Source organism: Onychomys torridus, chromosome 6 (genome assembly GCF_903995425.1).
Source record: "Onychomys torridus chromosome 6, mOncTor1.1, whole genome shotgun sequence".
NCBI lineage: Eukaryota > Metazoa > Chordata > Mammalia > Rodentia > Cricetidae > Onychomys > Onychomys torridus.
Window position 1 is genome coordinate 128108812 of NC_050448.1, and position 19965 is coordinate 128128776.

The 19965-nt window shown below is 46.8% G+C and overlaps 1 protein-coding gene across 1 annotated transcript in view; it reads right to left on the reverse strand.

Moving 5' to 3' along the window:
- Ak5 (adenylate kinase 5) overlaps positions 1–19965 on the reverse strand; it is a 197974-nt gene that overhangs the window by 52214 nt on the left and 125795 nt on the right. Inside the window, exon 8 of the mRNA XM_036189364.1 lies at positions 19626–19702. Coding sequence (XP_036045257.1) covers positions 19626–19702 — 77 coding nt within the window. The remainder of the gene's footprint in view (positions 1–19625; positions 19703–19965) is intronic.

Genomic DNA, 19965 nt, shown 5'->3' on the forward strand with positions numbered 1-19965 from the left:
TCAATCAACCAACCAGCCAGTCAGCCAGTCAGTCAGCTAACCAGGCAAACCAACCAACCAACCAACCAACCAACCAACCAACTAACCAACCAATCAACTAGCCATCCAACCATTCAGCCAACCAATAAACCACCCACCCACTCACCCTCCCACCCACCCACCCAACCAACCAATCAGCCAGCCAGCCAGTCAGCTAACCAGGCAAACCAAACAACCAACCAACCAACCAACCCATCAGCCAGCCAGCCAGGCAGCCAACCAGTCAGCCAGCCAGTCAGCTAACCAGGCAAACCAAACAACCAACCAACCAGCCAGCCAGCCAGCCAACTAGCCAACTAGCCAACAACCAACCAACCAACCAACCAACCAACCAACCAAATAACCCACTAACCAACCAATCAACCAGCCAGCCAGCCAGCCAACCAGCCAATCAACCAACCAGCCAGCCAGCCAACCAGCCAATCAACCAACCAGCCATCCAGCCAGCCATCCAGCCAGCCAATCAACCAACCAACCAATCAACCAATCAACCAGCCAACCAACCAACTAACCAACCAACAGTAAGGGCTGGGATTGTAGCTCAGTGGTACAGTACTCTCCTGGCATGCAGATGGTCCTGAGTTTAGAATCCAGACATTGCAAAAATAGTGTTTATTTGGGTTGGGGATATAGTTCTATGGTAGAGCTCTTTTCTCGCATGCTCATGGGCCTGGGTTCAGTCTCTAGTACTGAGCAAAAAGAAATGAAGAAAGGGAGGAAGGGAAAAAAAGGAGGGAAGAGGAAGGAGGAGGGAAGGAAAAGGAAAGAAATCTGGCCTTTTACACACACACACACACACACACACACACACACACACACACACACACACCACTCATGAGGGTGAAAGGAAGCACTTGCTTTAGTGAACAAGATGCTAGGGGCCTCTGGAGGTACAGTCTTGCCTCTTCCCATGCTAGGTATGTTCTACAGGAAAGGTGCTAATTTGGAAATATCTGCTGGACAACAAGGGGAGGTGTGGTCTCATTATGGACCATCTGAGGTGTTGTCTATGCTCAGTTGCACTGAGGTTGCATCTCCACTGAGGTGAGACTCGAGAAGTCCCACTGCTCTGACCACCAAGATTCTCCTGAGTACTGTGTACACTTCTATGTAATGAGTTACACTCAAGATGTATAGAAGTGGTATGTAATGAGTTACACTCAAGATTATGTATAGAAGTGGTATGTAATGAGTTACACTCAGGACATATAGAAGTGGTATGTAATGAGTTATACTCAGGACGGATAGAAGTGGTATATAATGAGTTACACTCAGGATGTACAGAAGTGGTATGTAATGAGTTACACTCAGGACATGTAGAAGTGGTATGTAATGAGTTACACTCAGGATGTATAGAAGTGGTATGTAATGAGTTACACTCAGGATGTGTAGAAGTGGTATGTAATGAGGTACACTCAGGATGTGTAGAAGTGGTATGTAATGAGGTACACTCAGGACGTGTAGAAGTGGTATGTAATGAGTTACACTCAGGACGTGTAGAAGTGGTATGTAATGAGGTACACTCAGGAGTGCAGTCTGCAGCAAGTCTCCTTTGCCATTCAGGGAAGTGTGCACTATTGGAGAGTATTTGCATAGCTGGTAAACAGAGATGGAAAGAAATGCGGTGTGTGGCTGACTCACCTTTCCCTCCTGCCCCAACTGCAGGCTCTCCACACAAGTGTCTTTCAGAGGTGTCAGACCTTCCTCTCCACAAGTAGCACTTTCCTTTTTTAATTTCGAAATTGAAATGCTGGTGTCTCTAACCAGTAATTATAAGGAAAACATTTTCTATGTCGTCTCTAGGTTCCTGATTTCACAGTCATGTTTTTGTCAACCCGCCTGCCTTCAAGAAGACGCTGAATGAACCAGTATCACCTTCCTCACACACTGTACGCAGCCCTGCTGTGAAGAAGGGCTCTGGGAAGCTAGTGGGCTAAGGGGAGAGGCAAAATTGTGGGTTCTTTTTAAAGGCTTCTGTTGTTTTTATTCATCTCTCTGTGTGTGTCTGTTTGAATGTATGCCATGAGTGGGTGGGTACTGGCAGAAGCCAGAAGAGGACATCAGATCACCCGGAGCTGGACTTCCAGGCGGTTGTGAGGTGCCTGACATGGGGCTGGGAACAGAACTCGGGTCCTCTTCAAGAGCACCGAGTGCCCTCAACTGCTGAGCAGTCTCTCCATCCTGCCAATGCTTCCACTTGGATTTTTTTTCTCCCTTAGAGTGAAGGTTAGGATTTGAGGAGACAGCTGAGGTGGTTAAGTGCTTGCGGCAGAAGATGATCTGAGTTCGAAACTTACCACCTACATAAAGAGCCAGGAGAGGCCACAATTGCCTGTAATCTTAATGCTAGTTAGGAAGGCACGGAGGGACAGGAGGAGTCCTGGAGCTCACTGGCCAACTAGTCTTGCTGAACTGGTAACTTCCAGATTCAGTTAGAGATCCTGTCTCAAAAAAAATCAATGTGGAGAGCTATTGAGGAAGATATTAGATGTTGATCTCTGGCCAACACACAGAAGGTCCAGGCCTCTGACAACCCCTCCTCAACCTCCTTTGCTTTGAGTAAACCTAAGGCTTTGTAGTGCTGATCACCTCTCTGTTAACACCATCATTCACAGCTTCCCAAAGACTGCTCCAAAACCAGGTATCATCTAGCTGCTGTCACGCACCAACTTCCTCACTTGAATTATCCTTCTACTTTAAAGTTTATTTTCGGTTCCCTGAGAGTAAGGTTGGGTAGAGAGACACAGAGATCGTGACTGTGGAGCAGAGAGCCAAGAAGGTGTGGAAGACAACATCCAGGTTGCATTTGGAGATCGAAGGGATAGAGGGATAGGTCAAAGGGTTGGATCACAGAACTTCTAGCCCCACCCCCACCCCGCCTCTCTGTGTCTCCCTCCTTCCCTCCCCTTCCCTTCCCTCCCCTCCCCTCCCCTCCCCCTCTCTCCCTCCCCAGAAATCAGGCTAGCCGCTAGCAGCTGTAGCTGGACAAATTTTTTCCTGCCTGCTGGCACCCAAATAACCAGTTAGAGGCTAAATATTAATTACAAACTGTTTGGTCTATGGCTCAGGCTTCTTGCTCTTTCATCTTAAATCAACCCATTTCTGTTAATCTATGTATTGCCACATGGTCATGGCATTACTGGTCTGCTGGCATGTTGCTCCTTGGGTGACGGGCTGGCGTCTGCCCTCACTTTGCTCTTCTCTTTGTATCTTTGCATGGACTTCCTGCCTGGCTCTAACCTCTCTTGCCATAGACAAGAGCAGCTTCTTTATTAACCAATGTTAGCAACACATACTCACAGCATACAGAAAGGCCATCCCACAGCATGCAGCTCTCTGGGACAGAGCTGATTAGCAAGCATGCTGCCCTCCCTATATAGCTCCAGGATAAGTTTATGGTCCCGCTTAGTACCTTTCCTTTGGCATATAACCTAAATCAGACTAAGTCAGGAGGTGTGGAGCACATATCACCTCCCCACCCCAAACACCTATGAGTCAGAAGCCTCCTTTTTCCTCTGGAACTGAAGGGTCTGTTTCTCCCTTCAATGTCACAGTGTAAACGGTGGCCATCTCTTCTAGTGCTTCCCCTTCAAGGCCTGATCATGATGGTCCACAGTCATGAGGCTCTCTCCTAATAAGGCTCATCTGAAGGTTAATTTCAGGTCAGCTCCTTTCAACCAGCCTGCGCTGAGGAGAAATAACAAGAGGAGGAATTTTCTAGATTGGCCAAGTTTAAACTTTTGGAATATTTTTGATGAATGAGAAAAAGAGCCACACATGGGGGCAAACCATTCTCTAATCTCACTATTTGGGAGGTGGAGTGTGTGTGTGTGTGTGTGTGTGTGTGTGTGTGTGTGTGTGTGTATGTGTATGTGTGTGTGTGTGTGTGTTTTGATCAAAACCAGAGACTTGAACATGCTAGGCAAGCATTTTACCACTAAGCTACCCAACTCTTGTATTTTTAGATAGGATCTTCCTGTATAGCTGAGGCTGGCTGGGAACTCATTACACAGCCTGAGCTGGCCTCACACCCATGAGCCTCCCACCTTGCCCCCTGAGTTGTGGACTTAGAGCCATGAATGATCACATCTGGCTTTTAAAAGTTTGGAAGTCCCAAGTTCTTCATGACATAGGAGGGCAGCCACATTATTATTCCTCCCAAAGAGCCTTGCACTCTAAACGAGGTGAACATCGTCCCCACCCCTGACCCACTGTCAGCTCTGTGACTCAGTCCTCAGTCAACAGCATGAAGCTGGGCAAAGGTTGAACTAGCTCCTGGGTGGTGTTTCAACAGCCTCCTGCGCTGTGTTTCCTCCCTCGGTCTTCCCCAGCACTAATGAACAGACACGAGTGTGCCTGCATGAGCATGGCACAAGACACATGGAGGGAAGTCTATGTAACAGTACTTGAGACCATCCCAGGCAGCCTGGGCCCTGACAGTGGCTGGTGTCCCAGTCAAATACAGACTGATCTGTCTACACCCATGCCCATATTGACATCTTTAGCTGGGGTTCATGTAAGAACCTGGCTTACACTATTGAAGGGGCTGAGGAGCAAGCCTGACATTCACAGACAGCTGTGAGCTGCTGTGGGATGTTCAAGTATGTCAAATGTGTTGTTCTGATTGGTTAAAATAAATAAAGTGCTGATTGGCCAGTAGCCAGGCAGGAAGGATAGGGTAGGCAGGACAAGGAGGAGGAGAATTGTGGGAAGTGAAGGCTGGGTGGAGAGAGACACTGCCAGCCACCACCATGACAAGTGCGATGTAAGGTACCGGTAAGCCACAGGCCATGTGGTAACTTATAGAGTAACAGAAATGGGTTAATTTAAGATATAAGAACGAGACAGCAAGAAGCCTGCCACGGCCATACAGTTTGTAAGCAATATAAGTTTCTGTGTGTTTACTTGATTGGGTCTGAGCGTCTATGGGCCTGGTGGGTGAGAGAGATTTGTCCTGACTCTGGACCAGGCAGGAAAACTCCAGCTACAGTGAGCCTAGAGAAAGAAGGCAGTGCTGGACATGGTCCCTAGAACTTTTTCTCTAGGGGATCTTCCACTGATTGGATAAGGCCAGCTACTAGAGGAAAATCCCTTTTAACACAGACTGTGAGAGACCAGCTCTCATGATCCACTCAGGGTAATAAAAGGAATGCCTCAGAGTACAAGGGATAGGAAACTTGTTTATCTGAGGGTAATTAGGAAGAAGTTTTAATCTATCTGTGACTGGTGAAATAAGGGAACACACATGCTTTCTGATGATAACTTTCTCTTTTGCTTCATCATAAGAATGGTCTCTGTCTCCACACTTCTGCACACACCTACATATCTTTACAGACATACATTTTTCACATGGCTACACATCTGTCTTTTACATACATTTCTCTTCTACATATTTTTTTCTGTACAGCTTCCTCTTCCTTGTTTCCACATAGTTATAAATCTCCACACAGCCACAGGTAAACATCTCATTTACACAGCTCTCTCACCATACATCACTTTCCACAGTTCCTAGGCACAGCTCCTCTACGAAGCTGCAGCTCTTCCATTCAGTTCTCTCTCTCACACTCACTCACATACACATATTTCTTCATTATTCACTCACTCTTTACTCATTCACTCTTTCATCCACTCGCTCCCTCACACTTCTCTAATGCGTCTTCTTCTTCATCTCTCACTCAGTACACACACACACACACACACACACACACACACACACATTTCACTCACATACTGCAGCAGCTCTCACATAGCTCTACACAGCTTCTCTCTCCACACCACAGCCAAACTCTGGACAATTATAAGTTACATTTTCAGGGCCCTACCCATTCTCAAAACACAAGATAAGTCACATGTTTCTAATAATGTCACATTGACCCATGCACATAGTTCTAAGATGGTGAGGGTTCCCAGACGTTAAACAGTTGGCTGAACCTTGAGCAGTCAGGGTATGTGCAGAAAGGAAGCTACTGCAGCTCAGTCTGTTTTGGAATAGTTCTGAGGTCTTTGCAAGATGTGTAAAAGGTTGTCTTTGAGACTGAGAATACTGTTACTTTCCTGTGTCAGTAAAGAAGTATATTCTGGTAATATTTCTGTATATCAGAATTATACAGCTTAAACAGAAATCCACAGCTAAATGTATGCCCAGAGATGTAAAACACACTACCAAGGGGCTGTGAAAATCACCCCACAGCTGTTCTTATTAGGGAGACATAGTAGTGGCACCCAAGAAAGTTACAGACAGAAAGCAACAGTTTCCGCAGTCAGTGACCCCATGGCTTTGCAAAGTGGGGCTCCCCGGAGGGGGGGGTTATAAGTGGGTTGACTTGTCAAACAAGTTGTCACCTGCTGTACACTCCCACAGTCCTCTGCAGCCTTTACTGACAGTCAACTGGCCGTTGATGTCAATGAAAGCTTCAAAACATTTTCTCAGCCAGAGGAGACTCTCAGTGAAGATGCCCCTAAGTTTTACAGAGAACTCCAGAGATGTAGCTGCTGAGTCCCCTACACTCTCTCAAGGAACCCCTCAAATTCCTTGGCTCATGAAACTAGACTTGGCTGGGTTAGTTCCTCTGGTCAGTTGTCACAGCTCCCCGGGAAAAGTCACTCAGTAACGCCATACCTTAGCAAGGCTGACACGGGAGTCTAAACAGCACAGACTGTAAATGGAGGAGCCAGCTGAGATCAGTCAAGTGGGTGGAAATCGGTAGACCTGCCCAACCTAGTGTCCCACCAGTTCTAGGCAGTGGTACAGCAACAGTTAATGGAATCCCAGCTTCCTCTTTTGAAATGATATTTGAAAATCCCTCAGCCCAAGGACGAATGCTCTTTCTATTTCCACCCTAAATAAATATACAGAAATGTCTATATATTTCTCAGGACGACACATAAGTCATCTCCCAGCATGGCTGGCAGCTCACCTAGTTGTGCGTGCCCGACCACATGCTGGGCCGGGGAGCCAGCCTTTACCATGCCTCTTTCTTTTAAGATGTTAGCACAAAACTCTGCAGGTGGTAAAGAGAAACAGTCACCGTCTTTTGAAAAGCCTTTGGGAAGAGTATTTCGGGAACATTTAAAAGGCACAATGACATCACCAGGAGCAACACATTCAACCACCGCCAAACACCTGCACATGCAGGAGCCTGGGAAACTGGCCGCCTCTTCCTACTTCTACAAGTCCCCCACATAGCACACAACGAAGAAATGCCATGATGGGCGGAGAGGAAAATGCTCAGACGAGACAGACAAGCCTCTGCTGGAACCTTCGAAGTGAGGACATTGCCAAATGAAGGCAGGACCCCTAATGAAGAGCAAAGACTTCCCATTTCTACAACTAGAGGCTGCCTGCTAGGCATGGCTGCCCCCATACAGCTGCTCAGCTGTGTACTACACAGCTGTTCTTGGCTATGGGGCTGTGTGGATGTTGACTGCATGAACCAATACATGTGCCCCTAGCAGATGCATGTGCTTAGAGGGGGTATCACCTGAATTGATGTAAGAATATCAACCCTCTTCATTTTAAATATTCAGAATATAACATGAGAAAACACGGGACAAGAGCAAGTGAAAGTTTACAGCTTTTGCAAGCACACATCCATGGTTCCTGTCTGATGCCGCAGGACTCGTCTATCCCCAGTCATCGACTGCCCACTTCAGTTCCCAGTTGAGGACTTGCTGGCTAACATGGCTCAGATTGGTTCTTTAAGCCTTTGTTACTTTTATGAATACAAGGTTGTGAGTACAGCCCAGACTGGCCTTGAACTCTTGATCCTTCTGCCTCTGTCTGCCTCCTGAGTGCTGGAACTGCCACTATATGGGCATGTACCACTCTGCCCAGCTTCTGAGCCCTGGCAGACCTAGTCCAGCACTTTAGCTCTTCCTTGTACACATTCTAGAGTGGCATTGTGGTTGATTTATTGTGCACCCTAATAAACTTATCTGGGGTCAGAGAACAGAACAGCCACTAGATTAGACGCAGAGGCCAGAAAATGGTGGCACTCACCCTTAATCCTATCAGTTGGGAGGCAGAGATCCATCCGGATCTCTGTGAGTTCAAGGCCACACTGGAAACAGCCAGGCGTGGTGACACTCGCCTTTAATCCCAGCACTTGAGATCTCAAGTGCTTGGGAAAGACACACACCTTTAATCCCAGGAAGTGACGGCAGGAAGCAGAAAGCTGTATTAGGCATGAGGACCAGGAACTAGAGACTTTTAAGCTTTTAGGCTTTGTAGCAGCAGTTCAGCTGAGATCCATTCCAGTGAGGAGTCAGAGGCTTCCAGTCTGAGGAAACAAGATCAGCTGAGGAGTTGGCAAGGTGAGGTTGGTGAGGTAAGGTTGGCTGTGGCTTGTTTTGTTTCTCTGACCTTTCAGATTTCACCCTAACACCTGCCTCTGGGATTTTTATTAATAAGACCATCTAACAATTCGTGTTACAGCAGGTGCTGCTCCTGCTTCCTCTGTTGATGGATAACAGGAGAAACACCATTCCTTTCCTCTGATGATGGCTGTGGGTGGATCTGCTGAGGTGTGAAGAGAAGGATGCAATGATGAGGGAGGGAAAGGGTAGGATGGTCTTCTCAGAAGGGCCCCGTGAATTCACAGCCATCTCCTCCTGAAACAGCAAGCAAGGACAGGGGCATTGGAAGGCAGGATTCCTGTTGTGAAGAAAGGGCATCCTTTTCCTTCTGGCTAGGAACTAGAGGCCTGCCATGAGGCATGGCTGCCCCATACAGCTCTCTCTGCAGCTGTTTAAGGGACAATGGAGACGTCTAAGAGGCAGGAATCAATCCCTCCCTCCAAGCCCCTTCGTGACTTTTCCCTAGAGACACTAAAGTCGGAGAATAAAGAAACCCGAACAGAGTAAACACAGAGGGATTATGTTGTGGATTTCACACAGCAGTGTTTATTTTAAGGAAAAAAAATCAAGAATAGAATTACCATATGGGAACTAGATAACACGTAAAATAATTTTTCCTGGAAACCTTTTTTGTATGAATATATGTATATGTACATATTCAGGTGTGTGTGCACGTGAGCAAAAGGAAGCCCGAAGTCAGCCCCAAGTGCTGTTCTTCAGGTGCTGGCCACCTTCTTTCTTTGAGACTGGAATTTGCCAGTTAGGCTTGTTAGCTGGCCAGAGAGCCCTAGGGCATGCCTCCCTCTGCCTTCCCAGAACTAGCTAGGACTATAGGTACACGCCATTATGCCCAGCTTTTTTACATGGGTTCTGGAGACTGAACTCAGATCTCATGTGTGAGTGGCAAACACCACCTCCTGAGACATCTCCCTAGGCTCCAATTTTTACTCCTGAGCATCGGCTTTACAATTTCCAATGAATAAGTCACCAGCCCTGGGCTCCCAGGGTATGTTCCCTGCCTGGCTCCACTCACTTCTGAGCAGCAGGCCCTGCCAAGGGCAGATCACATGGGTAGAAGAGAGGATCCTCATGGCTGTGGAGGCGAAGCAGGATCAGGAAAAGGCAGGAAGCAGAGGCCCCAGGGGTGGGTGGGGTGGGATGGTAGTGGTTGTGAATGCAACCCATCCATGACCACACCACTGGTAGTTAGAAGGATGCTGTTACCCAGGGCTTGGACGCAGAGGAGTCCACGTCCTTAGCTGTGTGCATGAGTGAGTACTATGGAAGCTGGGTGTTATTCTCCAGGCAGGAGTGTGATTCTGTACAGAAAATGTCACTCTTTGCTTCCTGTTGACAGTTAAGTTGGTGTGCTTGACAGAATCTGTTGCTTTTCCATTAAAAAAAATTTTTTTTTTAATTTCAGGTCTTTACATAATGGAGGGTAATTTCATTTCTATGATCTGCAACACTGTGGCACATTAGTAAAAATGTTGAGTTTGGGGCCAAACTCCGCTGAGTGCTCCTTGATCAGGTGAGAGAACCCTGTCCAGCACTGAAGATCAGTCTGCCAAACAATGGCTGGGTTTGGGGGGAAACTGCAGACACACGGGCATGTCCTCATGACTCCTGTCCTCCTGGAGTCTGGTGTCTACTTGGGGAGTAGCACTGCTTACTACATAAGTAAATGCATTTTCAAAGGAGTGTATAATAGATACAGATTCCCAGAACATGCAAATGAGAGCTCTGATCTGAACTAGGGTTGGGAACTGGACTCTGTTGGCCAAATGGGGAAGAGAAGGGAAGGTGGGGGTGGGGAGAAACATAGACATCCTAGGTAGAGCACTCTGGAGGGACAAAGGAACCCCTGGGTGGTTGGAACTCAGAGTGGACATGTGGATGGGTGGGGGTACCCTGAGGTGCCTGGTAGAGGGGCTCACTGAACATCAACAACAGAAAGAAATACCCGAGGGTAGTTGGCAAACGGAGAAGTGGCCTGTTCAGTCAGGGGACTTGATAGAGACCACTGTGTGTGGAGTGAGCTCTGAGGAGGTTTAAAGGACCATGGCGGCTCCAGAGGGTGGTCAGGTGCTCAGAAGTGAGATACCAGCTTATCCTATGAGCAGCAAATCCTTGTACACATACACTGCACCTCCGCATCCCGTGTCTTAGGGTATCAAGGCAGAGTTGTTCATTCATATCTTTGGAAAGTCTCACCTTTCAGCAAAGATTACAGATGTGGGCTCAAATCCAGGATTAGCACCCACTAGCTACTGCTTCTGGCCTGTAAGCTCGCCTCTGCTCCCTTCGGTTCTGTCCAAGTGTCCTAGCTTAGCGGAAGCTAGGTCTTAAGCACACATTGTCAAAGGATGTTCTGAGGCTCTTGTCCCTAACCTCAATGACAACGCTAGCATTCAGCTCTGCACAAAGTGTGTGAAGGAGATTTGCTGGTTAAAATGCAGAAGAAACACCCTAGGAAAGGTCTGGGGAAAACAATTTACTAAATATATTACTTTCGTTCCCCATCTTCATTGTCATCATTTAAAAAAGAATGTTAAACTCAACAGTAAGCATAATAAGTTCACTTATTTTTTTTCACTTAATTGAGTGGTTACCATGGTAACTTGAGAACTGACTACTCATTGCCCTGAATGAATTTCAGATACACATTTTTGTTTCCTCTGCTTAGAGTTGCAGCACGCTTTTAGGAGAGGTAACCCTGAGCTACGGCCCTGCCCTGCCCTGCTTTGATGCCAGCATTCCCTCACTGTGGGATCTGAAATGGCAGCATTTCATTTTCCTGGGTAAGAAAACTATAACCTGGGAAGGGTATGCTAGAAATGCCATCAGGTTTCAAACCTGCAGCCAGCCAACACTGGAGGAGGCATGCCATCCTTCCAGAAGCCTCCTTTCTTGGCAAAGATCTTCTGGAGTCTATCTCCAGAACCAAATTATGGTATCAGAGGGACGGAGGTCCTGCAGTCCACTCTCCATTGCTCTCCAGAATCACTGTCTCCTTTCATTCTTCCTTCTGCTCCAGACCCACCTGTAGCAAGAATCCTAACTCGTCTTAATAATAAAAACCCAGAGCCAGATATGGGGTAAATGCTGAAAGACTAGGGAGATAAAGGAGAAAGCCACAGCCACCTCTTACCTTGCCAACTTCTCAGCCTGAAAGGAGGCGAGCTCCTGTCTCTGCCTGCCTTATATTCCTCTCTCTGTCCAGCCATATCACCTTCTATCTCCAACTTCCTAGTGCTGGGATTAAAGTGACTCCCAAGTACTGGGATCAAAGCCATTACCACCTGGTTCTGTTTCTCTTTTAGACTAGATCAGTCTCGTGTAGTTTAGGATGGCCTTGAACTCACAGAGATCCATTTGCCTCTGTCTCCAGAGTGCTGGAATTAAAGGTGTGTGTCACCACTGCTTGGCCTCTATAGCTAACTAGTGGCTTAGCTCCACACTCTCAAATTTCAGGCAAGCTTTATTTGTTAGATCACAAGCAAAATATCACCACACCTACCCCAGCATCTCTTTGCCGGAATTGGTATTGTGGAACAAGGGAGATGGCCTACCGAAATCCTAAAGCAATCCATGTGAGCAAGGCTTCTTGTTACTGGGCTAACAGTGCTGAGCTCTGTCCCCTCACTCACTTCTCAAAGGAAGCGAGCAGTGCTGTGGGCCAGCCTGCGGCTCATGGTCAGGAGCAGGCAGGAAAGGAGGGCTGGCTCTCGACCTCCCCCTTGATGGGAAGAGAAAGGACAACGGTTCGTCCCCCTTCAGCGACAAGCACCGTTATAACTTCGCTGAAATGCTGTTAGTTCATACTCAGCCCATGCTCACGAACACCTCATTAGAACATGGATTCCACGAACCATGAAGAGAAGTAAAGTAAAGGAGCCAAATAAACCAGTGACAAGAAACAAATTAAGAAAACCTCCTGCCTTTCAGAGATTAGGTTTGCACAGAATTTACTGGTCACTTTCCTCATTAAAACAGAATCATACCATCATCTGACCCTATCTCCAGAATGTTTTCAATGAACTCAGTTTTTAAACTTCAAACCCAGAAAATAATGCTGCTATATGGATCACATACAACTTGGAAGCAAACTTAAAAAGTCTGCCATCTTCTGTGGTTTAACCGCACTGCAACACTCCTAGACTGTGTTAATAAAGTTAACTTGAATGGGGATGGGGGGCGCTCTAGCAACTAGCTGACCAGAATTAGCTGTAGAGAAGCAATAACAGGAAAGGACCAACAGACAGGAAAGGGAAGGGAGGGAGGGACTTGGAATCACAGGCTCTCTCTGATCTGTGATGTGTGGAGAGAAGAGGGGCTGGCTGGGTCCCCGGTGAGAAAGAGGGGGCAGCTGGTCACTCCTCCTCTCTCCTTTGATCCATATGGTTTTCACCCCAATACCTGACTCTTGAGTTTTTATCAGTAATAGAACAATTTAGCAAACACAGCATGGCTTCTCCTATTTTTAAATGTAGCTACTCAAACAAGGTGGTGAGGAAGCATGTTTATCAAATTGAAAGAGATTGACAACGCATTATGTGACTGCAGAGGTAACAAGTAGTTATATTGTGAAGCCATATGATTCACCACTTTATTTTCCTTTGAAATTCATGCTACATAGTTCAGAGTTTCATTGTGGCATTTCCTTGCTCTTATTGACCACCCCCATCCCTTCCTACCCTTGGTGGCTCTTCCATCTGCCAGTCCCTGTGTCTTTGTGCTGTCAAAGCCCTTTCCAGAACGTTTTTGTCTTTGTCTCTATTTTGACATATTTGTCCTATATTTTCTCTAGCAATTTTCAGGTTTTATATGAAGATCTTTGAGCCCATGGGGATAGATTTTCTGTGCATGATAAGAGATATGGATCAGCTTTATTCTTCTGTATGTGTACAGTCAGTTTTCCCACCACTGGTGGTCAATGAAACCACCTTTCCCACAACATGTGTTTTTGACACTTTTGTGGCTGTGTGGGCTTAGTTTTTAAGCCCTTTATTCAATTCCACTGGTCTCTGTGAACATTTGGGTGCCTTTACCAAGCTGAGACTTTACCCACCACAGGAAGAAGCGATGACCAAGCTGTGTTATAATTTTGTGCAGTTTTGCTACAACACAGTCAACACGCACCTAGCAATCTGCATTATCAACACAGACAGAAGAAAAACATCAAGTGGTATGGGATATGGACAACATGGGCATGTAAAAGTGATTGGAATATACAAAAACAACTCTTACCTTGCTTAGGAATACATTATTTAACAGCTAATAAATGGTTTCTGAATGCCTGTCCGCCACATGTCAGATGTTTTAGGTCCTAATGATCAAGAGATGAAGTACCTGCATTTCCTAGTTCTGGTATTCTAGATACAGTGGACATAGGAAGACAGATGTAGGATTGATAAACACTGCAACTGAGAGCAGGAAGCCTCCAGAAGGCCAGAGGATGTGACCTGGAAGTGATAATAGAAGGCCTCTGTCATCTGCAGTTTTGTGTGGATGGTGCAGCGGTGGAATGGTGCGCACAGCTGCCTTCTAACTCTTTGTAGTTTTATTTCTTAACTCTGGAAGTGGGTAAATGATGATTCCAGTTTCATTCTCTATAGCTTTTAGCCTTTCTGAAACACCCAATGAAAACCAATTTATTTTTGTTTCCTGGGTTTGCTTCCACAGTTTTCTTTTGTTCCAATAAAAACATATTCCCCCTGCAGACAACAGAGAGGTCATAGGAAGATAAAGAGAGGTGTTTCAGGCACAAGATTTGTTTAAGAAAGCCTGTGTAAGGCTGGAGAGATGGCTCAGAGGCTAACAGCATTGACTGCTCTTCCAGAATGGGTTCAATTCCCAGCACCCACATGACAGTTCACAAATGTCTGCAGCCTCAGTTCCAGGAGATCTGACACCTCACACAGACATGCAGGCAGGCAAAACACAAATGCATATAAACTATAAGTAAATAGATCATTAAAAAAGAGAAAGCCTGTGTGCTTGGGAATGGCATGGTGTCTGGATACTTTTTTTGGAAGGCTATGGGCTGCACTGAGCTGATTGTGAAGCCAATTAATTCATTTCCAAGGAAGCTCTGCTGCTCACCCTCGGGCACTAACTTGCCTCATCTAACCATAGGTGGCTGGGGTGTCAGAGCAGGAGCTTATTGACCAGTGGACTGCAGATATTCTAGCATTCTGACTACCGCGGAGCACAGAACTGGATCACATTTAACAAGAGAAACAAGGTTCTAGGACTCCTCAGTGTACCCACTGCTCCCATTTGTTGAGCATATGTTGTGTGGCAGGTTGTGTGGCAGAAGGCATCACATGTTCTATGACAGGCAGGCAAATATTGTGACTTAAGGTGTCATGGGTCCCTGAAAAAGATGAGCCAACCATTGTTGTTAGCCTTTTTTCTTTTGAGGAAGGGCCTCACTATGTAGCCCAATTGGGCCTGAAACTCACTCTGTAGACCAGGGTGGCCTCAAACCCACAGGGCTCTACCTGCCTCTGCCTCCCTGTTGCTGGGATTACAGGCATGCACCATCATATTTGGCTGACCAGACATGTCAGTAAGCTAATGGAGCCTGGCCATTATGGTGCATATTAGAGGCTCTTCAGGAGGGAGGTGATGGGTCTGGGGAAGCTTCTCTACCAAGGGAAGAGACTGCAAAGATCTGGGTGTGGCTGGACCAGGCACAGGGATGAGTTTGGAGAGCAGCAAAGAGGTCAAATTCTGAATCATAAGTTTCATGTGTTACACGAAGCAATTCTGAGATCAGTGAGGAGCCAGGAGGGGTTTTAACAATAGACTGCCATGGTTGAATTTGCTTTCATAAATGATCATTTTGTGTGATACAAAGACCAGAGCAGCAAGACTGGTTGGCAGTCCCAGGCAAGAGGGCAGAGAAGATGCTCATGCAGGGACAGTGGGACTGGAGAGGACAGGAGCCATTCCTGCATAGGAAATCTGGTTCTCTACCTGGCTGAATCCATGTGGGATAGAGAGAAAGGAGAGAGACAAGGAAGCACCTTGGTTTCTGGCTTGCGTGGCTGGGGAGATGGTGGTATCAATCACAGAAATAGAGGAAACAGAAGGAAGAACAGATTTTGCAGGGGAAGATGGTTTGGGACGTGTTGAACTAGAGATGCACATGGGAAATCCAACCAGTGCTGTTTTTTGGTGGGTAGATACATGCAACAGGAGCTCCCCAAGGAGCTCCGGGTACAAGCAAACCTCCGGGAGGAGCCTCACACAGGAGAGGGTATGTAGTGACATGTTAAGGGGTCACAGACCGGATGCTGGACATGTATTTGAGTAATGGAGAGTTTGACAGGGAAATGAAAACGGAGTGAGTAGAGAAGCAGAGCGGGGAGCACACAGACTGTGGGGCTATAGCCTAAGGCTAAGACCAGGAGCCTTGCAGTCCAGCTTGGCTGGGGCTCACACACCTCCCTGGACACACAGATGCTCCATTTTCCAACCTCTGCGTTTTCCAGCCACTGACTATGACTGCTACCAAGCACAAGGTGAGGTCATGTTTGGTTAAAGTTCATTCCTCAAGTGCCCCAAGCCCTCAGCCCTCCGTGGTCTCTTCGGAAGTCAGCCGTGAAAGGTCTCTGGGAAGAAAGCAAGTGGATTTTGCTTTTGCTTTAGTATGCCAGCATAGCCTAACCCATTCTTCCTGACCCTCGCTCTCGGGGTTTGAATTCCGGTTCTACCTCTTGAATTCTCAGACTTGACTCTTGTTGACTGTTGTGACCTAGCATTAACTGCCTCAGTTTCCAAATCAGTACAGTAAGGCAGAGAAACAGTCACATCTATATCATGTAGTTTCCCAGGAATACAATCGCCTAAAAGAAGGGAAGAGATGAAGATGTAGGGATGTCAGAAACTAAGAGAGAGGAGGAAACCAAGAACCAAGGAGTGGTTCATAGCAGAGCTCAGCCAAGTGTGGCCTGCTGGCCAGTTCCATCTGGCTGCCTACCTCTGTTCAGCCTCCCAGATGAAAGCAGGCTTGTCTGTCATTGTTGTTGCTGCTGTGTGCTGTGGGATGTCTTTCTGTATGTTGTGAATATGTGTTGTTCTGATTGGTTGATAAATAAAGCTGCATTGGGTTATGGCAGGGCAGGATGGAGCCAGGTGAAAAATCCAGAGGAGAAAGACACTAAGGCTCACGGTCCAAGGGTGCCATCCGTCAGAGCATGGGAGCCACGGTGACAGTGTATCTACAGTCGAGATGCAGAGAGGGGATGCATGCCTGTGTTCAGCCAGCTTCCTCCTTTTACGCAGTTCAGGACCCAAGGTCCGGGAATAGTGCACACCCGGGGTCTAGCTTAGTCTCTCACAGGTGTGCCTGAAGGCTTGCTCTTCATGCCAGATCCTGGTAAGTTGACAACCAACTATCACATTTATCATATTAATTTCTTTCCTTTCTCTTTCCATTCTTTCTTATAGTTGCTTCATGGTTTCTAGTCTTCCTTTATTTCTTTGAATATTTCAAATCTTTCTATCTAAGACTTCTTTCAGTGTTTTCTATGATCACTAGCTCTTGGGGATGTGAAGCTTCCCACTTGTTGCTGGATTTCTTGCTGTGGCTCATTTCTTTTTGCAGTCTATAATTTTAGATGCACACTGTGAGCAGTGGCCATTTGTCTTAGCTGAGGCATTAAGGGTCAGCAACTGAAAAGGCTCCAACACTGTCCCCTGGCTCATTGTCCCAGGGCAGGATGGGAGATAATGCACTGTGAGTCTTAGAAAATGTGTGCTACAATTAGACATGTATATGACGCCGCTTCCAAGGCCCAGGGAACATCATGGAAGACAGGGCAGAAAGCATGCAAAGGTAAGGAGGGGTAATGTAGAACACTGTCTTCCATGTGTGACATGGTCCTGGTGGTCCTGAACTCAGCAGCTGTGATTACTTGCAAAAGACCGGACTGGTCAACAGTCTATCTTAGAGAGGGAAAGTTCATAAGGCCTTTACCCTTCCTGAGGATGTGTAGACAGTTAATGGTTGCTGGAGGTAAGACACTTTCTTCAATGTTGTAGCCACTGGTAAGTGCATGTGTTCTTGTAAATAATCTCTGACCCATGCTTCTGTAAGCAACCATAATGAAACCCATTGGATCATCAAAGTGAAAAACCAAATATCAAAGTAAAGGAGACTAATTAGTTGGGGAGCCAATGGACATGGAAGGAGGTCATGATGAGAAGGTAGATATAACCAAAATTCATTATGTACATGTATGAAAACAACATAATGAAACCTATTAATATGTATAATTAACATATGCTAATAAAAATACTATAAGCAAAAAACTACATCCTATGTTCCACATCTCCATTGTGAAACTATTTGTGTGACCTTGGGCAAATGACTCATCTTCATTTTCTTATCTGTGAAGTAGAAATCATAATTCTACTTATGGAGATGCTGTGGAGAGTTAGCACAATAGTCAACACAGGACCAAATAGCTTAGTTTTCCATGTAGTAAATGCTTAACGGCTACCAGGTACTCTAAACACAGGGTAACCATTATGTGTTTATATATCTGTAAATAGTTTCATGTTTTGTGATGGAAGGAACTTAGTTTGTGAACACACACACACACACACACACATTTATACATGTGCACACATGCTCACAGTATACACACACACAACACACAGTACACACATACAAACATGGGACACACAGTCATCATGTGTGGACAGCAATCAGCTTTATTTGCTTCACTTGTGACATAAATTAGTTGGAAATGGGAGCAGAAACCATCACAAGAACGCACGTGGCTCTCCACCACTTCTGAGAAGCACTGGCGAGAGTGGGCAGAGTCTAAGACATTATCTTAAACAAACCCTAAAGCCCAATTAGGGAGCTAGATCCTTTGCCAACTATTTTGGATCATTAAAATATAGCAGTAGAGAAAGTTCTTGCTGAGAGGAAAATGACCCAGATAAATTTCTTCAGTTCTATTCAAAGAGAACATACATTTAACTCCTTGGCCATGTTTCCCTTGGGCGTCCTTCCCTGCAAATAGATACAGAATAGCAGCTCTCTGAACTCACAGCTGATGCTCAGCCACATGCTTGGTTTATTGTCGGGAAGGTAGAGTGTATTCATTACTGTTACTGTTCTCCTTGCTCTGACAAATGTTGAGAGAAGTCACTGAAGGGAGGAGGGGTTTACTGACCCAGGGTTTGAGATCCAATCTATCACAGGGGGAGACACAGCAGAGGGAGTGCTCCAGAGGGAGGCAGGGCAGAGGGAGTGCTCCAGAGGGAGGCAGGGCAGAGGGAGTGCTCCAGAGGGAGGCAGGGCAGAGGGAGTGCTCCAGAGGGAGGCAGGGCAGAGGGAGTGCTCCAGAGGGAGGCAGGGCAGAGGGAGTGCTCCAGAGGGAGTGCTCCAGAGGAAGGCACAGCAGAGGGAGTGCTCCAGAGGGAGGCAGGGCAGAGGGAGTGCTCTGGAGGGAGGCAGGGCAGAGGAAGTGCTCCAGAGGGAGGCAGGGCAGAGGGAGTGCTCCAGAGGGAGTGCTCCAGAGGGAGTGCTCCAGAGGAAGGCACAGCAGAGGGAGTGCTCCAGAGGGAGGCAGGGCAGAGGGAGTGCTCTGGAGGGAGGTAGGGCAGAGGGAGTGCTCTGGAGGGAGGCAGGGCAGAGGGAGTGCTCTCAGGGTGTGGTGACAGCGGCTGCTCCCTTGAATCTTGGTGGGTTAGCAAAGCAGAGAAAGAGAGAGGTGGGGGAGTAGAGGGAGGAGGAGAGGGAGGGAGGGGGAGAGGGAGGGAGGGGAAGAGGGAGAAGGGGAGAGAGAGCGAGCTGCTCAGTGGCTTTCTTTTCTTTTCTCTTTTTATTCGGTCTGGGACCCCGCGTTTGGACCAGTGCCTCCCCTATTTGGATCTTACTACCAGGTTACTCACACCCTCTGCATTTATTAATTCTCTCAACTAGACAAAATTAGCCACCACAGAGACACAGGCAAATTCTTGGGGAGGATGAACTTACTTTTATCTCAAGGAATTTTCCACCCTGAGTCCCTCCCTTAACTAAAGGCTTTGGGTCTGAAATGACAGGTGAGAGAGAAAGTAGCCAAAGAAGGCTGCATGAGACCACAGCTCAACACGAAGTGCATTATCAGGGATCCGTCAAGATCTCACAGGGTCAACATTTCAGCTTTCAGAGATTAAAATTAAACACATTTAAATAGAAAAACGCTTTGAGGTTTAGTTACCTGGTCATCATAATCTGATCCTGTGTCAACGATCTCTCCAGCATCAAACATCATCGAAGGGTCAAGGTCAGTTGAATCTAAGTTTAAGAAAGACACGATCAGGAGACTGTCTGTGTGTGGTTCCAAAGCAAGAAGTTTCCCATGAGGTTGCCATACTGTCCTATTGTTCCATTAACCACACACACATTTATACACTGCTCCATCCTTCACGCTCTGTGTCTGGGCTGGCGGTAGAGGACACAGACACTCTGGATCCTGTCCCGGCCTTCAGAAGAACAAGCTCTGAAGGAGGCTAATTTGTCAACAGCAAGACTCAGAAACCAGCAGTGTGAGGCACTGG